Source organism: Capra hircus, chromosome 9 (genome assembly GCF_001704415.2).
Source record: "Capra hircus breed San Clemente chromosome 9, ASM170441v1, whole genome shotgun sequence".
In the NCBI taxonomy this organism is placed as follows: domain Eukaryota; kingdom Metazoa; phylum Chordata; class Mammalia; order Artiodactyla; family Bovidae; genus Capra; species Capra hircus.
This window is the reverse complement of record NC_030816.1, coordinates 393,644-415,418: the sequence shown is the minus strand read 5'-3', so window position 1 is coordinate 415,418 and position 21,775 is coordinate 393,644. Positions and strand designations below refer to the sequence as shown.

Sequence of the window (21,775 nt, the reverse complement as noted above, 5' to 3'; positions counted from 1 at the left end):
AGCACCTCTGAGGGGAGAGCCTGGTGCTCCAGGAAATTAAGGAAAACCTGATGGAAAAGGCCGGGAGGGGGGAAGGGAGCAAAGTGTGGGACAGCTGGGCGGGACAGGGATTGTTCTCAGGAGCAGCACAGTCCCCAGTGCAGCCAAGAGCTACTCTCATCCAATGCAACTATGCAAATTAAGTATACACATAAATATCAGGCAATAAAATCAGCTTTCTAACTAAATCTTACTAATTTTAAGAGGGTTTAAAAATAATAATCGTCAAGACTTGCTTTACAATACTGCCACTCTGATTATCTGCACATCACTACAAATCAAAGCTCTGGGAAGTCCTGTATTTTTAATACATTGTCCTTCACTAGTAATACTAAGATCATGCCATATTTTTTCTAGAGACAAAAATGGAGTTTCAAAACACTCTCCCGAAACTAGGTATTTTCTCCTCCCAAAGATTTATACCAAGAATGGTCATTGCCTTGAAAAAATTTGTTTAAATAATAAATATATATACTCTATAATCATTATTCACAGCTAAAAGGAAAAGAACTTAATAATAAGCAACAGAGTCTTTGAATGCTGTGCAGGAGTCAAGGAAAGATAAAAAACCAGAGACCAAAGCTTGGGTTGGGCAGCTTCCCCTAACATTTCTTTGACTATACTGACCTCTGGTGGCCATTGGAGGGATCTTTTTAAATTTTTTTTTTTTGGGGGGGGACTGGACTGAGTAACTTTTTTTTAATAACCGAGTCTATTTTCCCTTGGGTTTCCCTGGTAGTTCAGTGGTAAAGAATTCGCCTGCCAATGCAGGAGACACAGGTTGGATTCCTGGGTCGGAAAGATCCCCTGGAGAAGCAAATCACAATCCACTCTAGTATTCTTATCTGGGAAATCCCTCGGAGGATTTGGTGAGCTTGGCAGGCTACACTTCATGGGGTTGCAAAAGAGTGGGTCATGACTTAGTGACTAAACACTTTGTGTGCCTTAACATTGTTATCACCTAGGGGAATCCTTTCACAATGTCTATGCATATTAAATCATCACGCTGTACACTAAATATTCTATAATTTTGTTTGCCAATTATATCTCAATAAAGCTAGAAGGAAAACACATCAACACCAATAACAAGTTCCTAATGAATATGCCTGTCTTCAGAAGGATAAAGATGTTTATAGAATGTGGAAAGGGGGCATTACATTTAGTAATGTCTTGAACATTATTAGTTCAAGACCAATGACTGTCATATAGTTTTCATGCATCCACATAACAAGCACACACTGACTTCCACCTTGTGCAAAAGCACTGTGCTGGGTCTCAAAGATACAGGGAAACAAGCCTCTGCCTGTCAGGTCCTGCCAACCGAGTGCCAGGAATGGACCAGGAGACTCAGCATGCTACGCAAACGTCCCCAGGAGCCAGGCCATCATAGACAATGCCTGAGGATAAATGCCAGGAGCCAGAAAAACAGCAGAAAAGTGGCTTTCCAGCCAGAGGGAGCAGGAGGGCTCTGGGACAGAACAGACTGGCCAGTTTAGGAAACTTAGGGGATAATACAGCTAAAGCATAGCGTTCAAGAGTGAGAGCAGCCCTTAACAAGGCCAAAGAGGTAGGCAAGGACAAGATTTTGTGAATGTTTTCTAATTTTTCAAGCACTTAAATTTCCTTAAGAACATTTATCTTTTTTTTTTTTTGCTAGTAAATCAATAACACAGGTCAAGTCCCCCCCCCAAAAAAAAACTGCTGCATGAGAGACCCAACTGGGGTGACAGAGAATAAAGTCCTAACGCCCTAAAACTCACACTGTGCTTCCTAACCGTCAGCTCCGTCCTCCTGCACCTGCTCGAGACCCTCTGCTCTCCCCAGCCCCCAGACCCCAGCGCTCTCCTCCACCCTCCCACCCGCTACGTGAAACCTCCACATGAGAACCCAGGTCTCACGACGTGGCCCCCCAAAAAAATTCTAACTAAAGGAAATCTGTTTTCATTTTTTATTCATTAAGTACTTGGTATTTTTCCCTCAGCTCACATGCTAATGAATGATTATTCCTTCTAATAAGGTGGTTCTCAGATGGAGAATGTTGTGTGTGTTAGTAACTCAGTCATGTCTGACTCTTTTGTGACCCCATGGACTTTAGCCTGCCAGGCTCCTCTGTCTATGGAATTCTCCAGGCAAGAAGACTGGCATGGGCAACCTTTCCTTCTCCAGGGAATCTTTCCAATCCAGGGATTGAATCCAGGTCTCCTGCATTGCAGGCAGATTCTTTACCATCTGAGCCACCAGGGAAGCCCTCTCCAAAGAAGAAGGGAGAGGGTATTTTTCAAAGGAGACACTTGTCCGTAGACATCTCTGTTTGTCACGACCTGGAGTGGGTAAAAGCTACTGGCAGTTAGCAGGTAGAGATAGAGATGCTGCTAAACGTCCAACAGTGCACAAGCCACCTCCGCAACAAGGAATTTTTTACTGTAACGTCAAAAGTGAAAAACTCTGTTCTAATAGGATTATTTTTTAAAGCTCCTATTTGTCAATTTATATATATTTTAATAAACTCCAAAAAAAAATCAGAAAATATTCAATGACTTTTCAAACACCACAGAGTGATGCTCCAGAGAAAAGCTGAGGCAGAGACACGGACGGTGTTCCAGTGCCCCTGTGCCTCAGATCTCAGAGCAGGGGAGCTGGCAGGAAACACAGGAAGTAGGTGGACGAGCCGGCAGAAAGAAGGCTGGGGAAAGAAGACTGAGGTGGCTGTCTAAGGTCACTGGAGTTTTGTTTTTTTTTTTTTTTTTTTGCATTGGGGTATAGCTATGACAAACCTAGACAATGCATTAAAAAGCAGAAACATCACTTTGCCAACAAAGGTCCATATAGTCAAAGCTATATTCTTTCCAGTAGTTATGTACAGATGCGAGAGTTAGACCATAAAGAAGGCTGAACACCAAAGAACTGATGCTTTCAAACTGTGGTGCTGGAGAAGACTCTTGAGAGTCCCTTGGGCAGCAAGGAGATCCAACCAGTCCATCCTAAAGGAAATTAATCCTAAATATTCATTGGAAGGACTGATGCTGAAGCTGAAGCTCCAGTACTTTGCCACCTGATGTGAAGGGTCGACTCACTGGAAAAGACCCTGATGCTGGGAAAGCTTAAAGGCGGGAGGAGAAGGGGACGACAGAGGATAAGATGGTTGGATGGCATCACCGACTCAATGGACATGAACTTGGGAAAACCCCGGGAGATAGTGAAGGACAAGAAAGCCTGGCGTGCTGCAGTCCATGGGGTCACAGAGTTAGACACGACTTAGCAAATGAACAACACCAGTTGATTAAAAATGTTGTGATAGCTTCAAGTGAACAGTGAAGCGACTCAGCCATACATGCATATGTATCCATTCTCCCTCAAATTCCCCTCCCACCCAGGCTGCCATATGACACTGAGCAGAGTTCCCTGTGCTCTCCAGTAGGTCCTTATTGGTTATCCATTTTAAATACAGCAGTGTACATGTCCATCCCAAACTCCCCAACTACCCTCCCCCCCATCCTTCCCCGCTCCAGCAACCACAAGTTCATTCTCTAAGTCTCAGGTCAATGCCGTTTTTAAAACAAAGATAAAGTAGATTAGACAAATCTCTCATCAGGAGTCATCATTCTGACATAAGATTTGCCAAATCATAGCTATGTACTCATTACTTAGTTTTAAAATACTCAATGCGTGCAATAACTAAGTACAATAAACAACATTTATCAGCTTTATCCTAAAATGTGAAATGTTTCAACCTTCAAATGTTACATTAAAAGAACATGATTAAAACTCCAATATGTTACAAGACAGGCTAACCCACTGATAACAACAGCAAATTAAAAATAAATCACTTAAATTATCTAGATACCCCTATTAATATTTTTTCTGTTCACTGAAATAAATGACTTTAGAGATCTTTTCCCCACCAGATTTATTTAAAACATTTTAACTTTCCCTTCCCCCACCTACAAAATGTATGTATACTCACATTCACTTGAACTTGGATGGACCAGTCACCAAGTATTGGATGGGAAGATAACTGGAAAGTTTTGGAAACGACTCCAAGATCACTTTTTTCTGACAACCACTGTTGGATCAAATTTGACTTGGGATCCTACAATGAAAAACCATGCATGTTAACTATATAAAACCCGCTATGGACATGTGGATCCTACCTGGTTAGGAATAAGGTCCCCCAGTACCCCCAGGCACATGCGGAATAGGAGAGCTCTTGGAAATGCCAGCTCTATATTGGGCAAACTCCAGGAGATGGTGAGGGACAGGGAAGCCTGACGTGCTATAGTCCATGGGGTTGCAAAGACTCGGCCACAACTTGGCAACTGAACAACAAAAATACTACCAAAAAGGCAAATAAAAGTTAATTCTTTCATCATAGTCTCCTGAGAATATTTTTATTCTGCTCTACCTTTCAATTCTTGGCGCCGTATTTCCTTCCACATGAAACACTACAACACATCCATCTGCAAACCCACGCTGCTGCTCTTGCTGTAGAAGAAAATCTCATTGTGGGGGTAAGAGGCCCCATGTGTCTGGCACTCAGCCTTCTCACAACTACTCACACATCATTCAATCACTATGATTCTCCTCCAGAGTAGGATTCCCCTCACATGATAGCTGAGAAAAGTAGCCCCCAGAGAGGTTAGATAAGCCCTCAACTGCAAACAGCTGGTCTGATATCAAGGCACCAACACATGAGGAAATTGAGGCTTCGAACCTATGTGTCTTTTGATTCAACAAAAGTATGTCATGAAGGTGCTTAACCAGGAGGATGCATGAAAAGCACCGGAGTCTTCCCAGGCTCTCCCAGACCACGCCCCCGTGCACAACATCCATCCAATCCAACCCCAGCCCTGTCCCTTTAACATCTCTGCAATTTGTCTCCCTTCCATCCTCACGTTCCGCCACCATTTTCTACCTATTGCAGCTCATCTCTCTCCCCCAGTCTTGCCCCTCCAATGCATCTTCCCCACTGCCAAACACAAACCTGAGGCTGAGGCACAGTGGCTGAAACACCCGGCACAGTTCCTGGCATGCAACAGTGAATAAACACCGGCTATGATCACAATACTAGACCACCAAGGAACGACGGCTTCCATTTGCCTACACAGTGAGAGCTCCACTCCTTGCATAGTTTGTTGTTGTGTAGCCGCTAACTCACGCCCAGCTGTTCTGTAACCTCATGGACCATAGCCCACCAGGCTCCTCCGTCCATGGGATTTCCCAGCCAAGAATATTGGAGCAGGTTGCTATTTCCTCCTGCAGGGGATCTTTCCGACCCAGGGACTGAATATGAACCTACTGCTTGGCAGGCTGATCCACCAGGGAAGCCCCTGCACAGTTTACAGGGCTCAGTAAGCTGCCCCCATCTACTGTTCAAGATACATCTTCCTCCCAACACACAGATTTGATTGTAATTTTCTCCAAATGCCAGTGTACCTAAGCCTCTACAATTGCTGCATGGAAGGCCCTCACTTCTTCTCCAGCTGCTGAAATGAGCTCCAAATTCTCTTCCTTCTCCACAGGCCTCCAACAGGCAGAAGCCACCACTTCCTGGAGAAACCTCAGGACGTCCAGAGTTCACCCCCCTTGACACGTTATTAATGCTCAAAGCTCTCATTCATTTTCTAGGTTTTTTGGTGCTTTTGTCATTGTTACTTTGGGTTTGGTATTTCTTTGTTCCCTGGACTATGAACTCCTGGCAGTAGGGATCAAATATCTCTCCACTCTTAACTTCTATCCTCTGACTCAAGGCGGTGTTTTGGTCAGAAGAAATCTCTCTCCTCCAGCAGGAATGAGCGTGAAAGTCGGGGTGAAAACAATGCTGACCACTGAGTAAGCAGTCTAATAAGGCAGAAACCAACTGTTAAAAGCAAAGACCACAAGCAGGTCAAGAATCAGAAGGTCACCATGCTTGGCAAGCCCTGGAGCAGGCACTGCAATCAGAGCTGGCTCTCCCACCCACTGCCACGGCGTGACACCCAGAGATCAAAGGATCAAAAGTGAAAAGCTAATAAATACATGCTGTCGAATAATTAAGGAAATGCAAGTGAAAACAATGAAAGGCCATTTTTTCTTCTGTCACACTGACAAAAAGAAAAAATAATTCCCAGGTTTGCTTAAAATGTAGGCAAAGAAACGCGTACAGTCCACTAATGTATTACTTTGGTGAAGGTACCCATTTTTCCCACAGCCCTATAAACAAAGGAAACCCACACTGAAGGCTTTGATGACCTAGAGGACTGAGGGGGTTGGGTGTGAATGAGACAAATCTCTCTCATTTCCCAGGCCGGTCTAAGTCCTGGGCATGTCACCAACCAGGAAGACACGGAGAACGCAGAAAGGCCAGAGGCCCTTCCAGGGCACACGAGGATCTGAACAGGTGCACCACAGCAGAGCATTTGCACATGGTCACCTCCTGCTGGGACGCACACAGCATAGCGCAGTGTGATGTGAGCAGTGCCCCTGCCGCAGACGCAACAGTCATGTGGCTGGAGACGCAGGGAAAGTGGTTCCCCGCACTCTCTGAGTTGCCTCTGCACGGTTCGTGCTCTCCGTCAGCTTCCTCTGCACAGCACAGTGCCTGCTGCCTGTGCCACACCCTCTCGAGCAATAAACTAACCCTGGCTAGAGAAGGCAAGGATCTCTGCCACTCTCTGGAGTCCCGGATTATGCACAAGGTGGCTCAGTGGCCAAGGATCCACCTACCAGTGAAGGAGACAAAGGTTTGATCCCTGGGCCGGGAAGATCCCCTGGAGAAGGAAATGGCAGCCCAACCCACTACAGAATTCTTGCCTGGAAAACTCCATGGACAGAAGAGCCTGGCAGACTACAGTGCCTGGGGTCGCAAAGAGTCGGATGTGACTGAGCACAGCACGCACACGTTAAGCGTCTGGCATGTAGAATTAAAGACAGCAAGTCACTGAAATGTGGCGGCCCCTCCTCTAGCCAAGGATGAGGTTCTGGGTTTGCCACCACTGCTCCAGGCCAGAGCGTCAGAGCACAGCCACAGATGGGATGGACCCCAGGCCAGCCGCCGTGCCCACAAGACCATCTACCTGTACCAGAAGCAACAAGCTCATGAGGAAGGGCAGCAGGGTAGAAAACACCGAGCCGGTGACCACCACACTGTCGTGCTCCGTCGCCTCAGTCGTGTCTGACTCTTTGCGACCCCATGGACTGCAGCCCTCCAGGCTCAGAGCTCTGTCCACGGAGTTCTCCAGGCAAGAGTACTGGAGTGGGTAGCCATTCCCTTCCCCGGCGGATTTTACCGACCCAGGGATCAAACCCACGTCTCCTGTGTCTTCTGTATTGCAGGCGGATTCTTTACCCATTGAGCCACCTGGGAAGCCCCCAGTCACTGTTGAAACACTTGTATTTCCATTGTGTAAGGACAAACTGGCTGCAGGCGGCCAGAATTAGGAGAAAGCAGCTTATATTACCATAAACAGGCCCCTGAAGCCCCTTTGCTTCCTGAGAAAGCCAGTCATTAGATCAGGGGAAATAACCAATGATCCCAGAAAAACACCGAAGTGCTTGAATATGCTATGATGGTCAGTATTTTAGGTACATCCTACAGTGAGTCGTTCTCGGCTGGGCAACACGGGCCCCCCACAGTTGTAGATCCAAGGCGCATTCTCCACGCCCGCCTGCAGGGCGTGCTGTGCCAGCAAGTACAACTTGGTTCACATCAGGGGCTCTCACTACACTAAAGACCTACTTTTTTCTGGGAAATTTTTCCAGGAAAGATGTAGGAAATATCACAGTCTGATGAACTGGGCCCAAAGGACGGTTTTCAGAAGGAGGAGGGCAGGGTCCCAAACACCGAGGGTTCCTGGTAGAATTTCAGTCTAAATTTTCCTCCCCAAAGCTTCCCTTGTGGCCCAGCTGGTTAAGAATCTTCCTGCAATATGGAAGACCTGGGTTTGATCCCTGGGTTGGGAAGACCCCCTGGAGGAGGGAAAGGCTACCCACTCCAGTATTCTGGCCTGGAAAATTCCATGGACTGTACAGTCCATGGGGTCGCAAAGAGTTGGACAAAACTGAGCGACTTTCACTTCACTTGACCGAGGGAGCCACCCATCAGCCAGGCCGGCAGGATCCCTCGGAACCAGAAGCAGCAAGAAGAAGGTCTCTCCATGCATTTCTGGGAAAGACTAATGTGTCAGGTCAAGTCCAAACTCTGAGAGAGGGGCCAAACGAATCCACAAAACAGCATCAGCAGGGTTCCTTCTGAGTTAACGCCTAGAACAGACCATTTATCCAGGGCTGACTTTTACTCAGTTGAGACAGTAAACACGCAGATCTAATGCAAACAGCCAGACACAGGCAGACACTCGCTTCCGACTCCTCCTTTTACACAGAGCATTCGGTATTTGTGGACAAAGGAAGATGGACAGTATGAATGGCATCCATAAACACCATTCAGAGAGTTATATGCATTTAGACATGCTGTTCACTATGGTGACCTGCTTTACTCCAACACAGCAAAGGCAGAAATTCACAGAGCTGCAAATTCTGAAATAATACCACTGCCACTCAAGAAATATGCATTGAACATGCCAACCCATGTGGTATTTGCTACAAACATATCTTGGCTTCAAGTTATATGTACACATGTTTGTTTGCTAGATTTCTGTGTTTGTTTAATTTATAACAACAACAACTACTAATAGGAAGATACGGAAATAAAAAGCCTAAATTTACCTTCCAGTCTGTTATTCGTCAGAACATTTAGGGTAACCGATGTCCTGGGACTGAGGGGATTTTTCAAAAGAAAGTCCCAGCAAACTGGGATGAGTTGCTCACCCTATTTCTATGCCATTGATCAAATGTCTAATATTCTCCTCGGCTTACATGTAGATAACTAGGTCGACATGGATCTCGGCCATCTTCAGCTTGGTTCTCACCAGAAAGCACTCAGTCTGCTAACCACACTGCTTTCAGGGCTTGCCGTGTTCCAGCAACAGAGGCCAGAGACTTCTTGCCAGAAGGGGCTCCTACAGCTAATGTTTAGTGAGCATGTTCTATGTGCTAGACACAGTTCTAAATGCTCTACTTGAACTCCCTCACATAATCCTCACAAAGGTCTTATTATTTTTACGCATTTTACAAATAAGGAAACCAAGGCTCAGAGATGTTGATTCATTTCCTCAAGGTCACAGAGCTAGCACCTCTAAGCACTTCTTAGAGCATAGAGTGATCCTTCTAAAATCTTAAGTCAAATCCTATCATGCCTCTCCTTAGAATTCTCCAGTGAATTTTCATTTCCCTCACAGTAAAATCCAAGGTGCATATCATAGCCAAGAAAATCCTGTACAGCCCCTCCTCCAGTCAACCTACTTGTACCTGACTTATCTCCTAATATTGTCCACTCACTTTCTGGGCAAAGTGCTCTGCTAGTTTCCTCCCCCACTGGCCCTAACAAGTTCCTATGCCATTCCCTCTGTTGGCAGAGTCAACCCTACTGAGAACAGCAAACACAAGCTCTTTCCCTCTCTTTCACACATACATACACTTATTCTTTTATATATAGGTATTTGTATGTTAATTTATTATTTGTCCACTACCCACCAGGATACAACATCAATGTGAGCAAGAAATATGCATTAAACATGCCAACCCATGTGTATTTGCTACAAACGTATCTTGGCTTGAAGTTATATGTACACGTTTGTTTGCTAGATTTCTGTGTTTGTTTAATTTATAACAACAATAACTACTAAGAAGAATATTGAGGACAAAGAGGTTTAACATGTTTGACAAATGAATTAATCAATAACGAAGCCGGGACCAAAACCCAAGCAAGCTGACTCTGGAGCCTGAGCTCTTAACCTACGCTCTACCATCCCCTTCCTAGGGAAACCATCCCACGTCAGGAGGGGAGCTTAGCCACGTAAATCCCAAGACGTCGCAGGACCAACAATGTCAGCAGAACTTTCAAGAGAGCTCCATGAGCTGGCTTGAAGCCCCAGTTTCATTTCCACCTGGCACTCACCTTAATTAGAATGTTTAAAAAGGTTTTAAAAGGCTTAAAATCAGAGAAGAGTGTAACAACACGAAACTTCACTTCCTGCTTTGGTTTATACAGGGGCTTGTCTGTTTGAATGAAGACAGTCATTCTCTTGGTCTCAAATGATAAGCGCGTGCTATTCGAGAATAAAATCTCATCCTGGGCACGTCCAGTGACACGGAGCTCATACATCTCATCGGCACTGTTCAGAGGTAGCTAGGGGGAAAAAAAAAGACATCAGATGTATCAAGGGCTCATCGTTTCACCTCAAAAATGGTTTTAATTGTAAGTTAGAATTGAAGTTTTAAATATACAGTATTATCAAAAGTAATTGCAACGTTGAAAAATGTGCTACTGTTAGGCACCACAATTAAAAAATTTGTTTGCCCTCTTTCCACACCCTGGGGTTTGCTCTCTAGTTAAATCTCAAGGTTCCCAGACTGCAGGAGCCTCGCCCCACAGCCCTGTCAGCAGTCACCTTGTCACTTCCTATTCCAAGTACAAACTCTTCTGCACGCACAGTCACTGTGAGTCAGAACACCCTTCAGCATTCGCTTCCGAGCCTTGCCCTGCCTGAGGCAGCCCAAAGGCACATTTGCACAAGACTGGTTTCCTTGAACTTCTCTGTCCAGGATCTCTTACCTGTGCCAAGATGCACTCTCTTGCCCAACCTTGTGCGTCGTGTCACAGTCCTGGTAGGTCTGATGGCACCAATACTGTTACTGTGTCTGTCACTAGTGGAAATCCTACCTTCTAGCACTGACAGACCAGAAGCCACACTTGCCAACTTACACACGCCACGTCGTTCCACCTCACAACAGTCCTTCAGGGGGATGCTCTAACAAGCGCCAGGTTACAACCCAGGAACCTGGGGGGCTTGGAGGAGTGAAAGAAGTTGCGCCAGGTCACTAGCTGAGATTCAGACCCGGGATGAGCTATTTACTCTAACGAGAGCCTTCATGTGGTGGTTTTAAAATATGTCCACACTGCTATATTTAACACAGATGCCCAAAAGGGACCTACTACTGTCCAGCACATGGAACTCTGCTCAGTGTTATGGGGCCGCCTGGTTGGGAGGGGAGTTTAGGGGAGAAATCCATTCACGCATCCAACATGTGCATGTATGGCTGAGTCCCTTTCCTGTTCATCTGAAACTATCACAAGGTTGTTAATCAGCTATAGCCCAACACAAAATAAAGAGTTTTTTTTAACAAAACATGTCCAAATATTTTTTGACCCTTCTCCTTGCAAAAGGGGAAGCCTAAATCTCCAGTGACCTGCCCCTCAGGAGTAGAATGAGCCTGCGTCGTTAACCGGATACCTTCTGCCTGGTTCTCTCTTTCTCAGATCCGAGGCTCTGGGGGAAGTCAGCTGCTATGCGATGAGGACACTCAAGAGGCCCGTGAGAGGCCATATGGGGAGGGACAGAGGCCAACAGCCACAGCCCACCTGCCAGCCGCGTGAATAGTGAACTTCCCGGGGACCCCCAGGCCTGGGGTCGCCTGCAGAGGTCAGCAGCTCGGACACAGGAAGCGCCGTCTCCTGAGACCCCACGTCAGACCTGCTCCGCTACAAAGCCCCCAGCTTCCCGACCCACAGAAACTGTGCAAAGTAATAAAATTCTCTGCCTGTTTTATACCAGCGTTTGGGGACCATAGGTTACACAGCAGTAGATAACTAATACACTTGACTTTTAGTTCATTTTCATATTCCTAAACCCAAGATTCTGAAATGACGTTCTGCCTCCTTTGGAAAAATAAGATTTGCCCACAGAGGGCTCTGAGGAAATTTTCCAGCAATAGCAGCCACCAAAAAGCCAGCAATACGGATAAGAACATGAAAGAAACATGATGAACCGCTAACACAACAGGGAGAAAAGTACTGATGTTTCCAATTTACTCAGAAAAGCATTTTAAAAATAAGACGAATTCATGGATGGAGAAATGAGTAGACAGATTAAATATGTGATAAAGCTAGTACAGTAAAACATTAACAGTAGATTCTAAGTGGTAGCTATAAGCCTGTTCACTACGAAACTCTTTCAGATTTTTTTGATATTTAATATTTTCATAATAAACTGTTAGGAGAACTGTCATATCTCCTTCAAATGACCTCTAGTACTGATTTTTGCTTTCCTTTAACAAACATTCCCTGAGCACCTTCGAGCTTGGAATTCAACGTGAACCAAAGATGTACACCCTAGAGGGCTGAGAACCTAGCCTAGCACTTGCATCCTTCTATCCTGTTCTCTCAAACGATGCTTCAGTCCTCGGATTCTTTTAAACGGAGTGTTCAATACTGTAAGCATGTACACAAGAGTACACGTGAAAGTCGCTCAGTCGTGTCCGACTCTTTGTGACCCCCTGGACTACACAGTCCATGAAATTCTCCAGGCCAGAATACTGGAGTGGGTAGCCTTTCCCTTCTCCAGGGGATCTTCCCAACCCAGGGATCGAACCCAGGTCTCCTGCACTGCAGGCGGATTCTTTACCAGCTGAGCCACAAGGGAAGGTAAGCAGGAAAATATATATGCCAGGAACCAGCATATCGTTTGCTTGTATATGCCACAGATTATAAACAGCTCGTGCTTTAAAAACACGGGATTAGATGGGATGTCTCTCCATGATTTGGGTATCATTTTTAGTGGCACAGAGGCCCCAGAACAGACAGTAGATTAAAGTAGTAGTAGTCGCTCAGTCATGTCCAATTCTTGGCTACCTCACGGACTATAGCTCACCAGGCTTCTCTGTCCATGGAATTCTCCAGGTAAGAATACTGGAATGGGTTGCCATTCCCTTCTCCAGGGCATCTTCCCAACGCAGGGATCGAACCCACGTCTCTGCATTGCAGGCAGATTCTTTGCCATTTGAGCCACCAGGAAAGCCCCAGTAGATTAAAGACTTAAACCAAATTAATGATGCAGAGGCCTGCAACCAAAGACTTATTAACCACGAAAAGTCAGTTAGAGAATTAGAAGCGACACAAAGGTGTCCAAGGACTCCTCCTGCCTCCTGCTCCATCCTCCTTCAGGGAGTTGATGCGCAAGAGGGGACAGTGCTGCCTCTCCGCTCCTTTCAGTTACCATGATTCTCTTGCTCAACCCCCCCCCCTGGTAGAAGCCCCACCTCCTCACAGGTAAAATTTGGGGATTTAGGATCCTCAAAGTCTTGGGGATGATCCTAGGGCTGCAAAGTCAGAGATAACAATATGAACTTTCAGAGTGGACCTTGGATGTCCCCCTGAATCGGGGGGCACCCCTGCACGGCTCAGGGTGTCACCATCACTCTGGGTGTCAGTACAGACCCTGGCCATCCACTGGTAACAGTGGAGAACATAGTGAGAAGGAGACTGGAGAAAATACTGGGGATGTTCAGCGATCCACGTGAAAGAGTCTGCCTGTGCCAGACCCACAGAGTTGTAACCTGCTCCCGACGGTGGTGAGGATCAAAGGTAGCGAATCTCCCGAATCTCTGCTGGTAAACTGCCTCCCACCTTCTCCTGCAATTACTGAAAAGAGTTCCCTGAACTGGTAATAAAGGGGTTCCTCATCTCGTATACAAGAACCAATTATTTACCTGCAGAGATTTTGGATCCTATGTGTTCAGCTGAAGTCGCAGGGCTGGGGAAAGATGTGGTTCCCAGAGACAGACACTGTCTGACAGCAGGACAAGAGGCCGGGGGTGCTCAGTCCCCAGGACTTAGATCAACAAGATATCAACCAGCACCTGAGCTGAGCGCTGTTGATTCTCAGTTATGCTAAGAATGTTCTGGGTATCCATAAACACAAACCCTCCAAGTGGATGACAGCTCTCCACCCAGAGTACATGATGGAGGGTTGCTCGGGAAAGTCCCTAATGGACAATAAATCCCAAAGTGACAACAGATTCCTGATTCTAATCTGGCCCATCTAAAACCATCTCACCTTCTCTGAAAGAGTAACTGTCTTAAGGAAACTGAGACAACACAAGAGTATTTAATACTACTTTATTTCACTAATAACTCCAGTTACCAAAAGTAATGGCAATTTCAAATTACTTTCTAAATAAAACTGAGAAACTTAAGATGATAGTTTCTATTTTAAAATATATTAGTAATTAAACATTAAAAGCATTCTAATTTTATTAGGAGGTTGGGGTTAACATATACATACTATTATACGTAAGATGGGGCTTCCCGAGTGGCTCAGTTGGTTTAGAAGCTTCCTGCAATGCAGGAGACCTGGGTTCAATCCCTGGGTTGGGAAGATGCCCTAGAGACGGAAATGGCAACCCACTCCAGTATTCATGCATGGAGAATTCCATGGACAGAGGCTACAGGCCACAGTCCATGAGATCACAAAGATTCAGACACAACTGTACAACTTTCACTTTCATATGTAAGACAGATAATCAACAAGGGCCTACTGTATAACACAGGGAACTATACTCAATATTCTGTAATAATTTATATGGGAAAAGATCCAAAAAAGAATAGATACATGTATATGCATACATGATTCACTTTGCTGTATACCTGAAACTAACACAACACTGTATCAACTATACTCCAATATAAAATTTTAAAAATTTTAAGCATTTTAATTTTAAAAGCCACTCCCTCATTTTACATTTTATTTACAAAGAGAATAACAGAAACTTTTTCTAGCATATTTTATATAAAAAACAACCTTTATGTTAAGCATAAATTGCTTTTTTTATTTACTTCTTACTAAAGGCTGACTTCACTATATCAGAAGCAGAAACAATGAGCCAGTCAGATATTAAAAACACACTTGTTTTAACACAGCCAAAATATTCATATTTTATAGCAAAAATTCATGAGGACCTTAAAAACTAATTTTAAATATTATATTTGCAAACATCAGAATGCAAGTACTCTTTTAAAGATGGGTCTGTTTTCATTGAAAACTCATAAAAATGCAGAACCTTCTATTTTTGCCAAGCATTATCAAATTTTCCCAGACACTTTATGACTAAGTCTTTAAAGTTCTGTTTTACTAAAAAAGGACCTATCCTAAGCATAAGCTCTAGTAAAGTTTTCAACACGTAACTGCTGTATCTATATACAACAGAAATAAAGTTAAAGACAAACATGAGATACTGGGTTAAGTATTTCACACAGTCAAGACTTTTGAGAATAATAGTAGGGCTTCCCTGGTGGTCTAGTGATTAAAAAGCCACCTGCCAATGCGGGGGACATGGGTTCGATCCCTGGTCCAGGAAGATCCCACATGTCTGTGTGCAACTGAGCCTCTGTGAGCAGCTACTGAGCCTACGCGCTAGAGCCCCTGCTCCCCAACAGAGAAGCCACTGCAATGAGGCGCCCGCGAACCCTGTCTAGAGAGCAGCCCTCACTCGCCGCAACGAGAAAAAGCCCACGTGCAGCAACAAACACCCAGTGTGGCCAAAAATCAATTTAATTTTTTTTTAATTTAAAGAACAACAGGAGTGAAATTTGCAGCTAATGATAAATGGGATGAGGATATAATGATAAAGAAATATAATGATAAACAGTCTAGAGGAGGCTTACTGGAATCCCAGCCCAAGTGCTCTGGTCCCAGCCACACACCTGCTCCTTCCAGTCTCACCACCCTGCAGCCAGCGCAGCTGTGGACTTCTTTGAGGAAAGCAGTTACTGTGCTTCAGGCTGTTCTTCCTGAACTTAAATCTCACCCTCTTCCGCTATCGGACAATTAAGCCACACAGGATTTATTTTAATCTTCTCATTGTAATACTCTTTCAACAGAGTTAAGGACACAGACAGGGGGAGCCAGCACCTAATGTCTGAAGTCGTATTAACGCAGTCTAATGTCTTACTGTCATTAAGTTTGGGGTTTTTTTAACCCCACTCTGCCTACTTATGCCTACACTTCCCCTGCCCCTACTTTCTATTTTACAGCAGTATATTTCTTAGTAAGGTAAGTACAAACATAATAGGTAAGAAATATAATAGTTATGAGAGGAGTATGTCAAGGCTGTATATTGTCACACTGCTTATTTAACTTATACGCAGAGTACATGGTGTGAAATGCCAAGCTGGAATCAAGATTGTCGGGAAAAATATTGGCAATCTCAGATACGCAGATGAAACCACTCTAATGGCAGAAAGCAAACAGAAAGTAAAGAGCCTCTTGATGAGGGTGAAAGAATAGAGTGAAAAAGCTGGCTTAAAACTCAACAGTCAAAAAACTAAGCTCATGGTCCCATCACTTCATGGCAAATAAAGGGGGAAAAGTGGAAACAGTGGCAGATTTTATTTTTAGGGGCTCCAAAATCACTGCAGCCATGATTTTAACAGTGACTGCAGCCATGAAATTAAAAGACATTCACTCCTTGGAAGAAAAGCTATGACAAATCTAGAAAGTATATTAAAAAGCAGAGACATCACCCTGATGACAAAGGTCTGTATAGACAAAGCTATGGTTTTTCCTATAGTCAAGTACAGATGACTTGTACAGAGTTGAACCATAAAAAAGGCTGAACACTGAAGAACTGATGCTTTCAAACTGTGGTGCTGGAGATTCTAAGAGTCCCTTGAATTGCAAAGAGATCAAACCAGTCAATCCTAAAGGAAATCAACCTGAATAATTGAAAGGATTGATGCTGAAGCTGAAGGTCCAACACTTAGCCTACCTGATGCAAAGAGCTGACTCACTGGAAAAGACCCTGACTCTGGGAAAAATTAAAACAGGAATGAGGTGTCAGAGGATGAGATGATTAAATAGCAACACTGACTCAGTGGACATGAATTTAAGCAAACTCCAGAGACAGTGAAGGACAGGGAAGCCTGGCATGTTGCAGGCCATGGGGTGGCAAAGAGACAGATACAACTTAGAGACTGAACAAAACCAAGGACTTTTTATAACGGATTGTTTGTGCTCACCCAGCCATGTCTGACTCTGTGCAACTCCATGAACTGTAGCCCACCAGACACCTCTGTCCACGGAATTTTCCAGGCAAGAATACTGAAGCAGGCTGCCATTTCCTACTCCAGGGGGAAGAACTGTTTGGGAGCACTATATATTCTCCAAGAGTGTGAAAAGTGTAAAAGTGTTCATCACTCAGTAATGCCCAACTCTTTGTGATCCCACTGACTGTAGTCCCCCTACCCCCAACAAGGCTCCTCTGTCCAAGGAATTCTCCAGACAAGAATACTGAAGTGGGTAGCCATTCCCTTCTCCAGGGGATCTTCCCGACCCAGAGACTGAACCACGGTCTCCAGCATTGCAGGCAGACTCTTTATCACCGACCCACCAGGGAAGCCCATTCCCTAAGAACTCCCCCTCAAAATGAATGTGGTTTCTGAATGTGCTTAATAAGCAAACTTCAAGAGGTAATAGGGAACCTGGCTTATTGGGAGATGCTGACCCTACATAAGTGTGTAATGTGTCAAGGTCAAAGTCATTACTCATCTAGTCCCAGAAAAGTACACCAAATTGTCCTCTTGGTGGATGCTGTGTTTAACTGTACATTAAATGTGTGAAGCTCCAAAAGAAAACAGTTACAGACTTCCAAATTAAAGCTATGAGAAGTAGGACTAGTTAAGCAACATTGAATAACGAGGTTTCTTTTTTTTTTAAATATAAACATTTATTATAATTGGAGGTTAATTACTTTACAATATTGTATTGGTTTTGCCACACATCAACATGAATCCGCTAACTCCTCCCACTTCTACAGCAGATGCCACAGCATGTTTACATCTCACTGTGTCACCTCCAGGGTAGCCTCTATGAAACAGACTACACTTTTATCCCATTCTCCAGGGCTGGGACCACGGTGAGATGAGCCAGGCACTTGCCTCAAGTGCAAAATTTAAGAGGGTGCCAAAAAACTCAATAATCCAGTAACTCAATAATAATAGCAAAAAACTCAATAATAAATAGCAAAAGCAATACAGAATTATGAAACAAAAAAAATCAAAATTTAATCAAAGATAGGATCAGTATCAATCACTGATTTTCACTTGTTTGTTTGGCCTCAAGCAGCAACTCTGCTCAGCGAGGCGCGGCCCTTTTCCAGGACAAGGAAACTGGGAGGGAGCAACAGTGACAGGCCCAAGACTGCTGTGCCCATTAGGGCAGAAGCAGGGCCAAACCCACCCAGGTCCCTGTGCGGGGAGTGCGGGCCGGTTCCCCTCAGGAAGTCCTCTGTTCTGCAAGAGGAAGATCTCCACTGTGTGTCTGAAGAGGCTAATAACCAATCTCCCTGGAGTAATTCCATTCTTAGATAATCTGAAGGGGGAACTGAACTCACGCCAAACTCACAAGGCACGTAAATCAATATGAAAGTCCAAAAAATCGGAAATTCATTTCACTGACACGATGCAGAATTATGAAACCAAATTTTTAAAGTAAATACTTACTGATGGAAGAATAAGTGTCTTGAAAGAGCCTAAAAAGGAAAACAGGGAAGAAAACAGTCATAATTTGAATATGATGATGTAACATAAAACTCATTAAGACTCTCCTAATATTCTTTCAAATATACAGGGTATCATAAACTTACTAAATCACAAATTTCTTTAGCCAAGCCAAAACAATTTTATCAAAGCCCAGAACACAAGTGGGTGAACCTCTCCCCAAAAACCGGGTTCTGCTTCTCTTTTCCACGTTCATTTCTGGTGTCAGTGTTGCTGCTGCTTCTCTTGCTGTTTTAAGGCTAAACATGTTTGAGGGACGCTTCATACAGTGAACAGAAGGAAGCTGAGGTTCACTTCTAATGAACATTTCTCATATACTCATGACAGACAGAAAAAAGGAAGGCATTAGTCACATCAGGGGTGAGCTGGGACTCCTAACTGACCCACTAGTATTAAAACGATGCAGACTTTTTTCATGTAAGTTACTAAACAAAGACTGCTAATTTACCTCATGCCAACTTCTCATCAAATCTATTTACTGCTAGGGAAAAACATTCCAAGTTAAAAATAAAACAGTACTTATTTGAAGTTCCCATTTAAGTGACATGAATTTATAGGTGGTAACAGGCCCTCAGTTTCTTCATTCATTTAAGAAACACTTATTAAGGGTAACCCAGTAAATAAGACAGACACAGCCCCTCTCCTCCTGGAGGCCATGGGCGTCTACCCCGTGGGAACAGACAGGCATAGCATGCAGCAGGGGTCAGGCCGGTGGCTTCTGCAATCAGACCACCAGTTCTGTCCTTGCCATGTTACCTAATTCTCCAGGTTCAGTGTTTTTATCCACAGAGCTTCCTGCTAGTCCAGTGGCTGAGTCGGCCTTGCAACACAGGGAATGCAGGATGAATCCCTGGTCGGGAGCTAAGGCCCCACATGCTGCAGGGAAAGCCATCATGCTGCAACTAGGACCCAATGCAGCCAAATTTTAAAAATAAATACTTTTTAAAAAAATCTTTGAAATCAAAGAGCTAAATAAATGGAGAGACGCTCAATGTTCATAAATAGAACAAATCAATTATCAAGACATCAGTTCTTCCCAACTTGATCTTCCGAGTCAACGCAATCCTAATCAAAATCCCAGCAAGTGATTTTATGGCTTTCAACAAACTGATTCTAAAGATTACATGGGAAAGCAAAAGACGCAGACTCGCTAACCGTGCTGAAGAATAAAGGTGGAGGAATAATGCTGCCTGACTTCAAGGCTTACTATAAAGCCACAGTAATCAAGACCATGTGATTCCAGCAAAAGGATAGGCAGATCAATGGGACAGGATAGACAGCCTAGAAATAGACTCCATAAGTACAGCCAGCCAATTTTTCTCATTACTTGTTACTGAAGCATAGTTGCTCTACAATCTTGTGTTCGATTCTGCTGGATGGCAAAGCAAACCAGTAAAACGTGCATGTCCATCTGCCCTTTCCTAGATTTCCCTCCCATTTAGGCCACCACAGAGCCTAGAGGAGGGCAACCCACTCCATTATTCCAGCCTGGAGAATCCCGTGGACAGAGGTGTCTGCCGGGCTACATCCCATAGGGTGGCAAAGAGTCGGGCACAACTGAATCGATTCAGCACGCACACACAGCACTGAGGAGCGCTTCCTGTGCCACACGGCAGGTTCTCATTAGTTACTCTTTCACACACAGTAGTGTACGTGTCAGTCCCAGTCTCCCAGTTCATACCATCCCCCCTCCCCGAGTAACCATAAGTTTGTTCACTGTATCTGTGACTCTATGTCTGCTTTGCAAATAAGCTCGTCTGTACCATTTTTCTAGATTCCACCTATAGGCAGTTTTAGGAGACAATTGTTTTTCTCTTTCTGACTTCACTCTGTATGACCATCTCCAGGTCCATCCACGTCTCTGCAATGGCACTATTTCATTCCTTTTTACAGTCCAGCAATATTCTACTGTACATCTGTACCACATCTTTATCCATACCTCTGCTGATGGGCACTGAGGTTGCTTCCATGTCCTGGCTATTGTATTAGCGCTGCAATGAACTTCAGGGTGCATATATCTTTCTGAACTATGGTTTCCTCTGGATATATGCTCAGGAGTGGGATTGCCTGGATCATATGGTAGCTCTACTTTTAGGTTTTTGAGGAACCTCCATACTGTTCTCCATAGTGGCGGTAACCAATTCACATCCCCACCAACAGCATAGGAGGGTTCTCCTTTCAGGACACCTTCTCTAGCATTTATTATTTGTAGATTTTTGATGATGGCCATTCTGACTGGTGTAAAGTGACACCTCATTGTAATTTTGATTTGCATTTCTCTAATAATTAATGATGTTGAATATATTTTCATCTGTTTGTGGGCCATCTGAATGTCTTCTTTGGAATGTCTATTTAGATTTTCTGCCCATTTTTTGATTGGGTTGTTTGTTTTTTTTATATTGAGCTGCATGAGCTGTTTGTATATCTTAAAGATTAATCCCTTGTCAGTTGGTTTATTTTAAAACATTTTCTCCAGTTCTGAGGGTTGTCTTTTCTTTAGTTTATTCTTTCCTTTGCTATGCAAAAGCTTTTAAATAAATTAGGTCCCATTTGTTTATTTTTGCTTCTACTTTCATTATTCTAGGTAGTCAACTTATCTTTGACAGAAAAAAAAAGATTTTAGGGCAGTAAAAATACTTTGTATGACATTATAATGATGAACAAATTTTCATTATACATTCAACAAAACCCACAGAATTTACAACACCAAGAGTGAATCTTAATGTAAACATGTAAACTATGAAGTTTGGGAGATTATGAAATAACAACACAGGTTCATCCTTGGTAAGAAAAATAATGTACCATTCTTATGAGCAATATTGATAATAGGGAAAGCTAGGCATGCATGATGTAAGGAATAATATGGGAAATCTACAAAAATAATTTTTCATTTATGTGAATGTTCAGATTGAATATTATGATGATAATGGCCAGATAACTGGAACATTCAAATAAATACTGGAGTATAACCTACAGAATAAAATAAGAGTCTATGAATTTGTGCTGGTATATTATTTAAATGAGGGAGAAGAAAAAGTTACTCTTTTTTTTACTATTTTTAATTAATTTTATTGAAGGATAGTTGATTTACAATGTTAATTTCTCCTGTAGAGCAAAGAGATTCTATTATACATACACATTCTGAAAAAGTTATTCTTTACCATAGAATTCCAATTAATAAATGTAGAAGGAATCATGGAATTAGAAAATTTCACAACAATTATAATAACTGATTAAGGCAAATTACCAATCTTGTATGTATATGTGGAAGGACTAAATCTCGTGAGAAATAATGAACTATAGTTGTTT

At 43.6% G+C, this 21,775-nt stretch overlaps 1 protein-coding gene across 1 annotated transcript in view; it reads right to left on the bottom strand.

The window, feature by feature from the left end:
• CD109 (CD109 molecule) overlaps positions 1-21,775 on the bottom strand; it is a 138,564-nt gene that overhangs the window by 97,908 nt on the left and 18,881 nt on the right. Inside the window, exons 3-5 of the mRNA XM_018052866.1 lie at positions 18,410-18,438; positions 10,031-10,261; positions 4,004-4,129 (exon numbers count right to left, since the gene is read on the bottom strand). Of these exons, the coding sequence (XP_017908355.1) occupies positions 4,004-4,129; positions 10,031-10,261; positions 18,410-18,438 (386 nt within the window). The remainder of the gene's footprint in view (positions 1-4,003; positions 4,130-10,030; positions 10,262-18,409; positions 18,439-21,775) is intronic.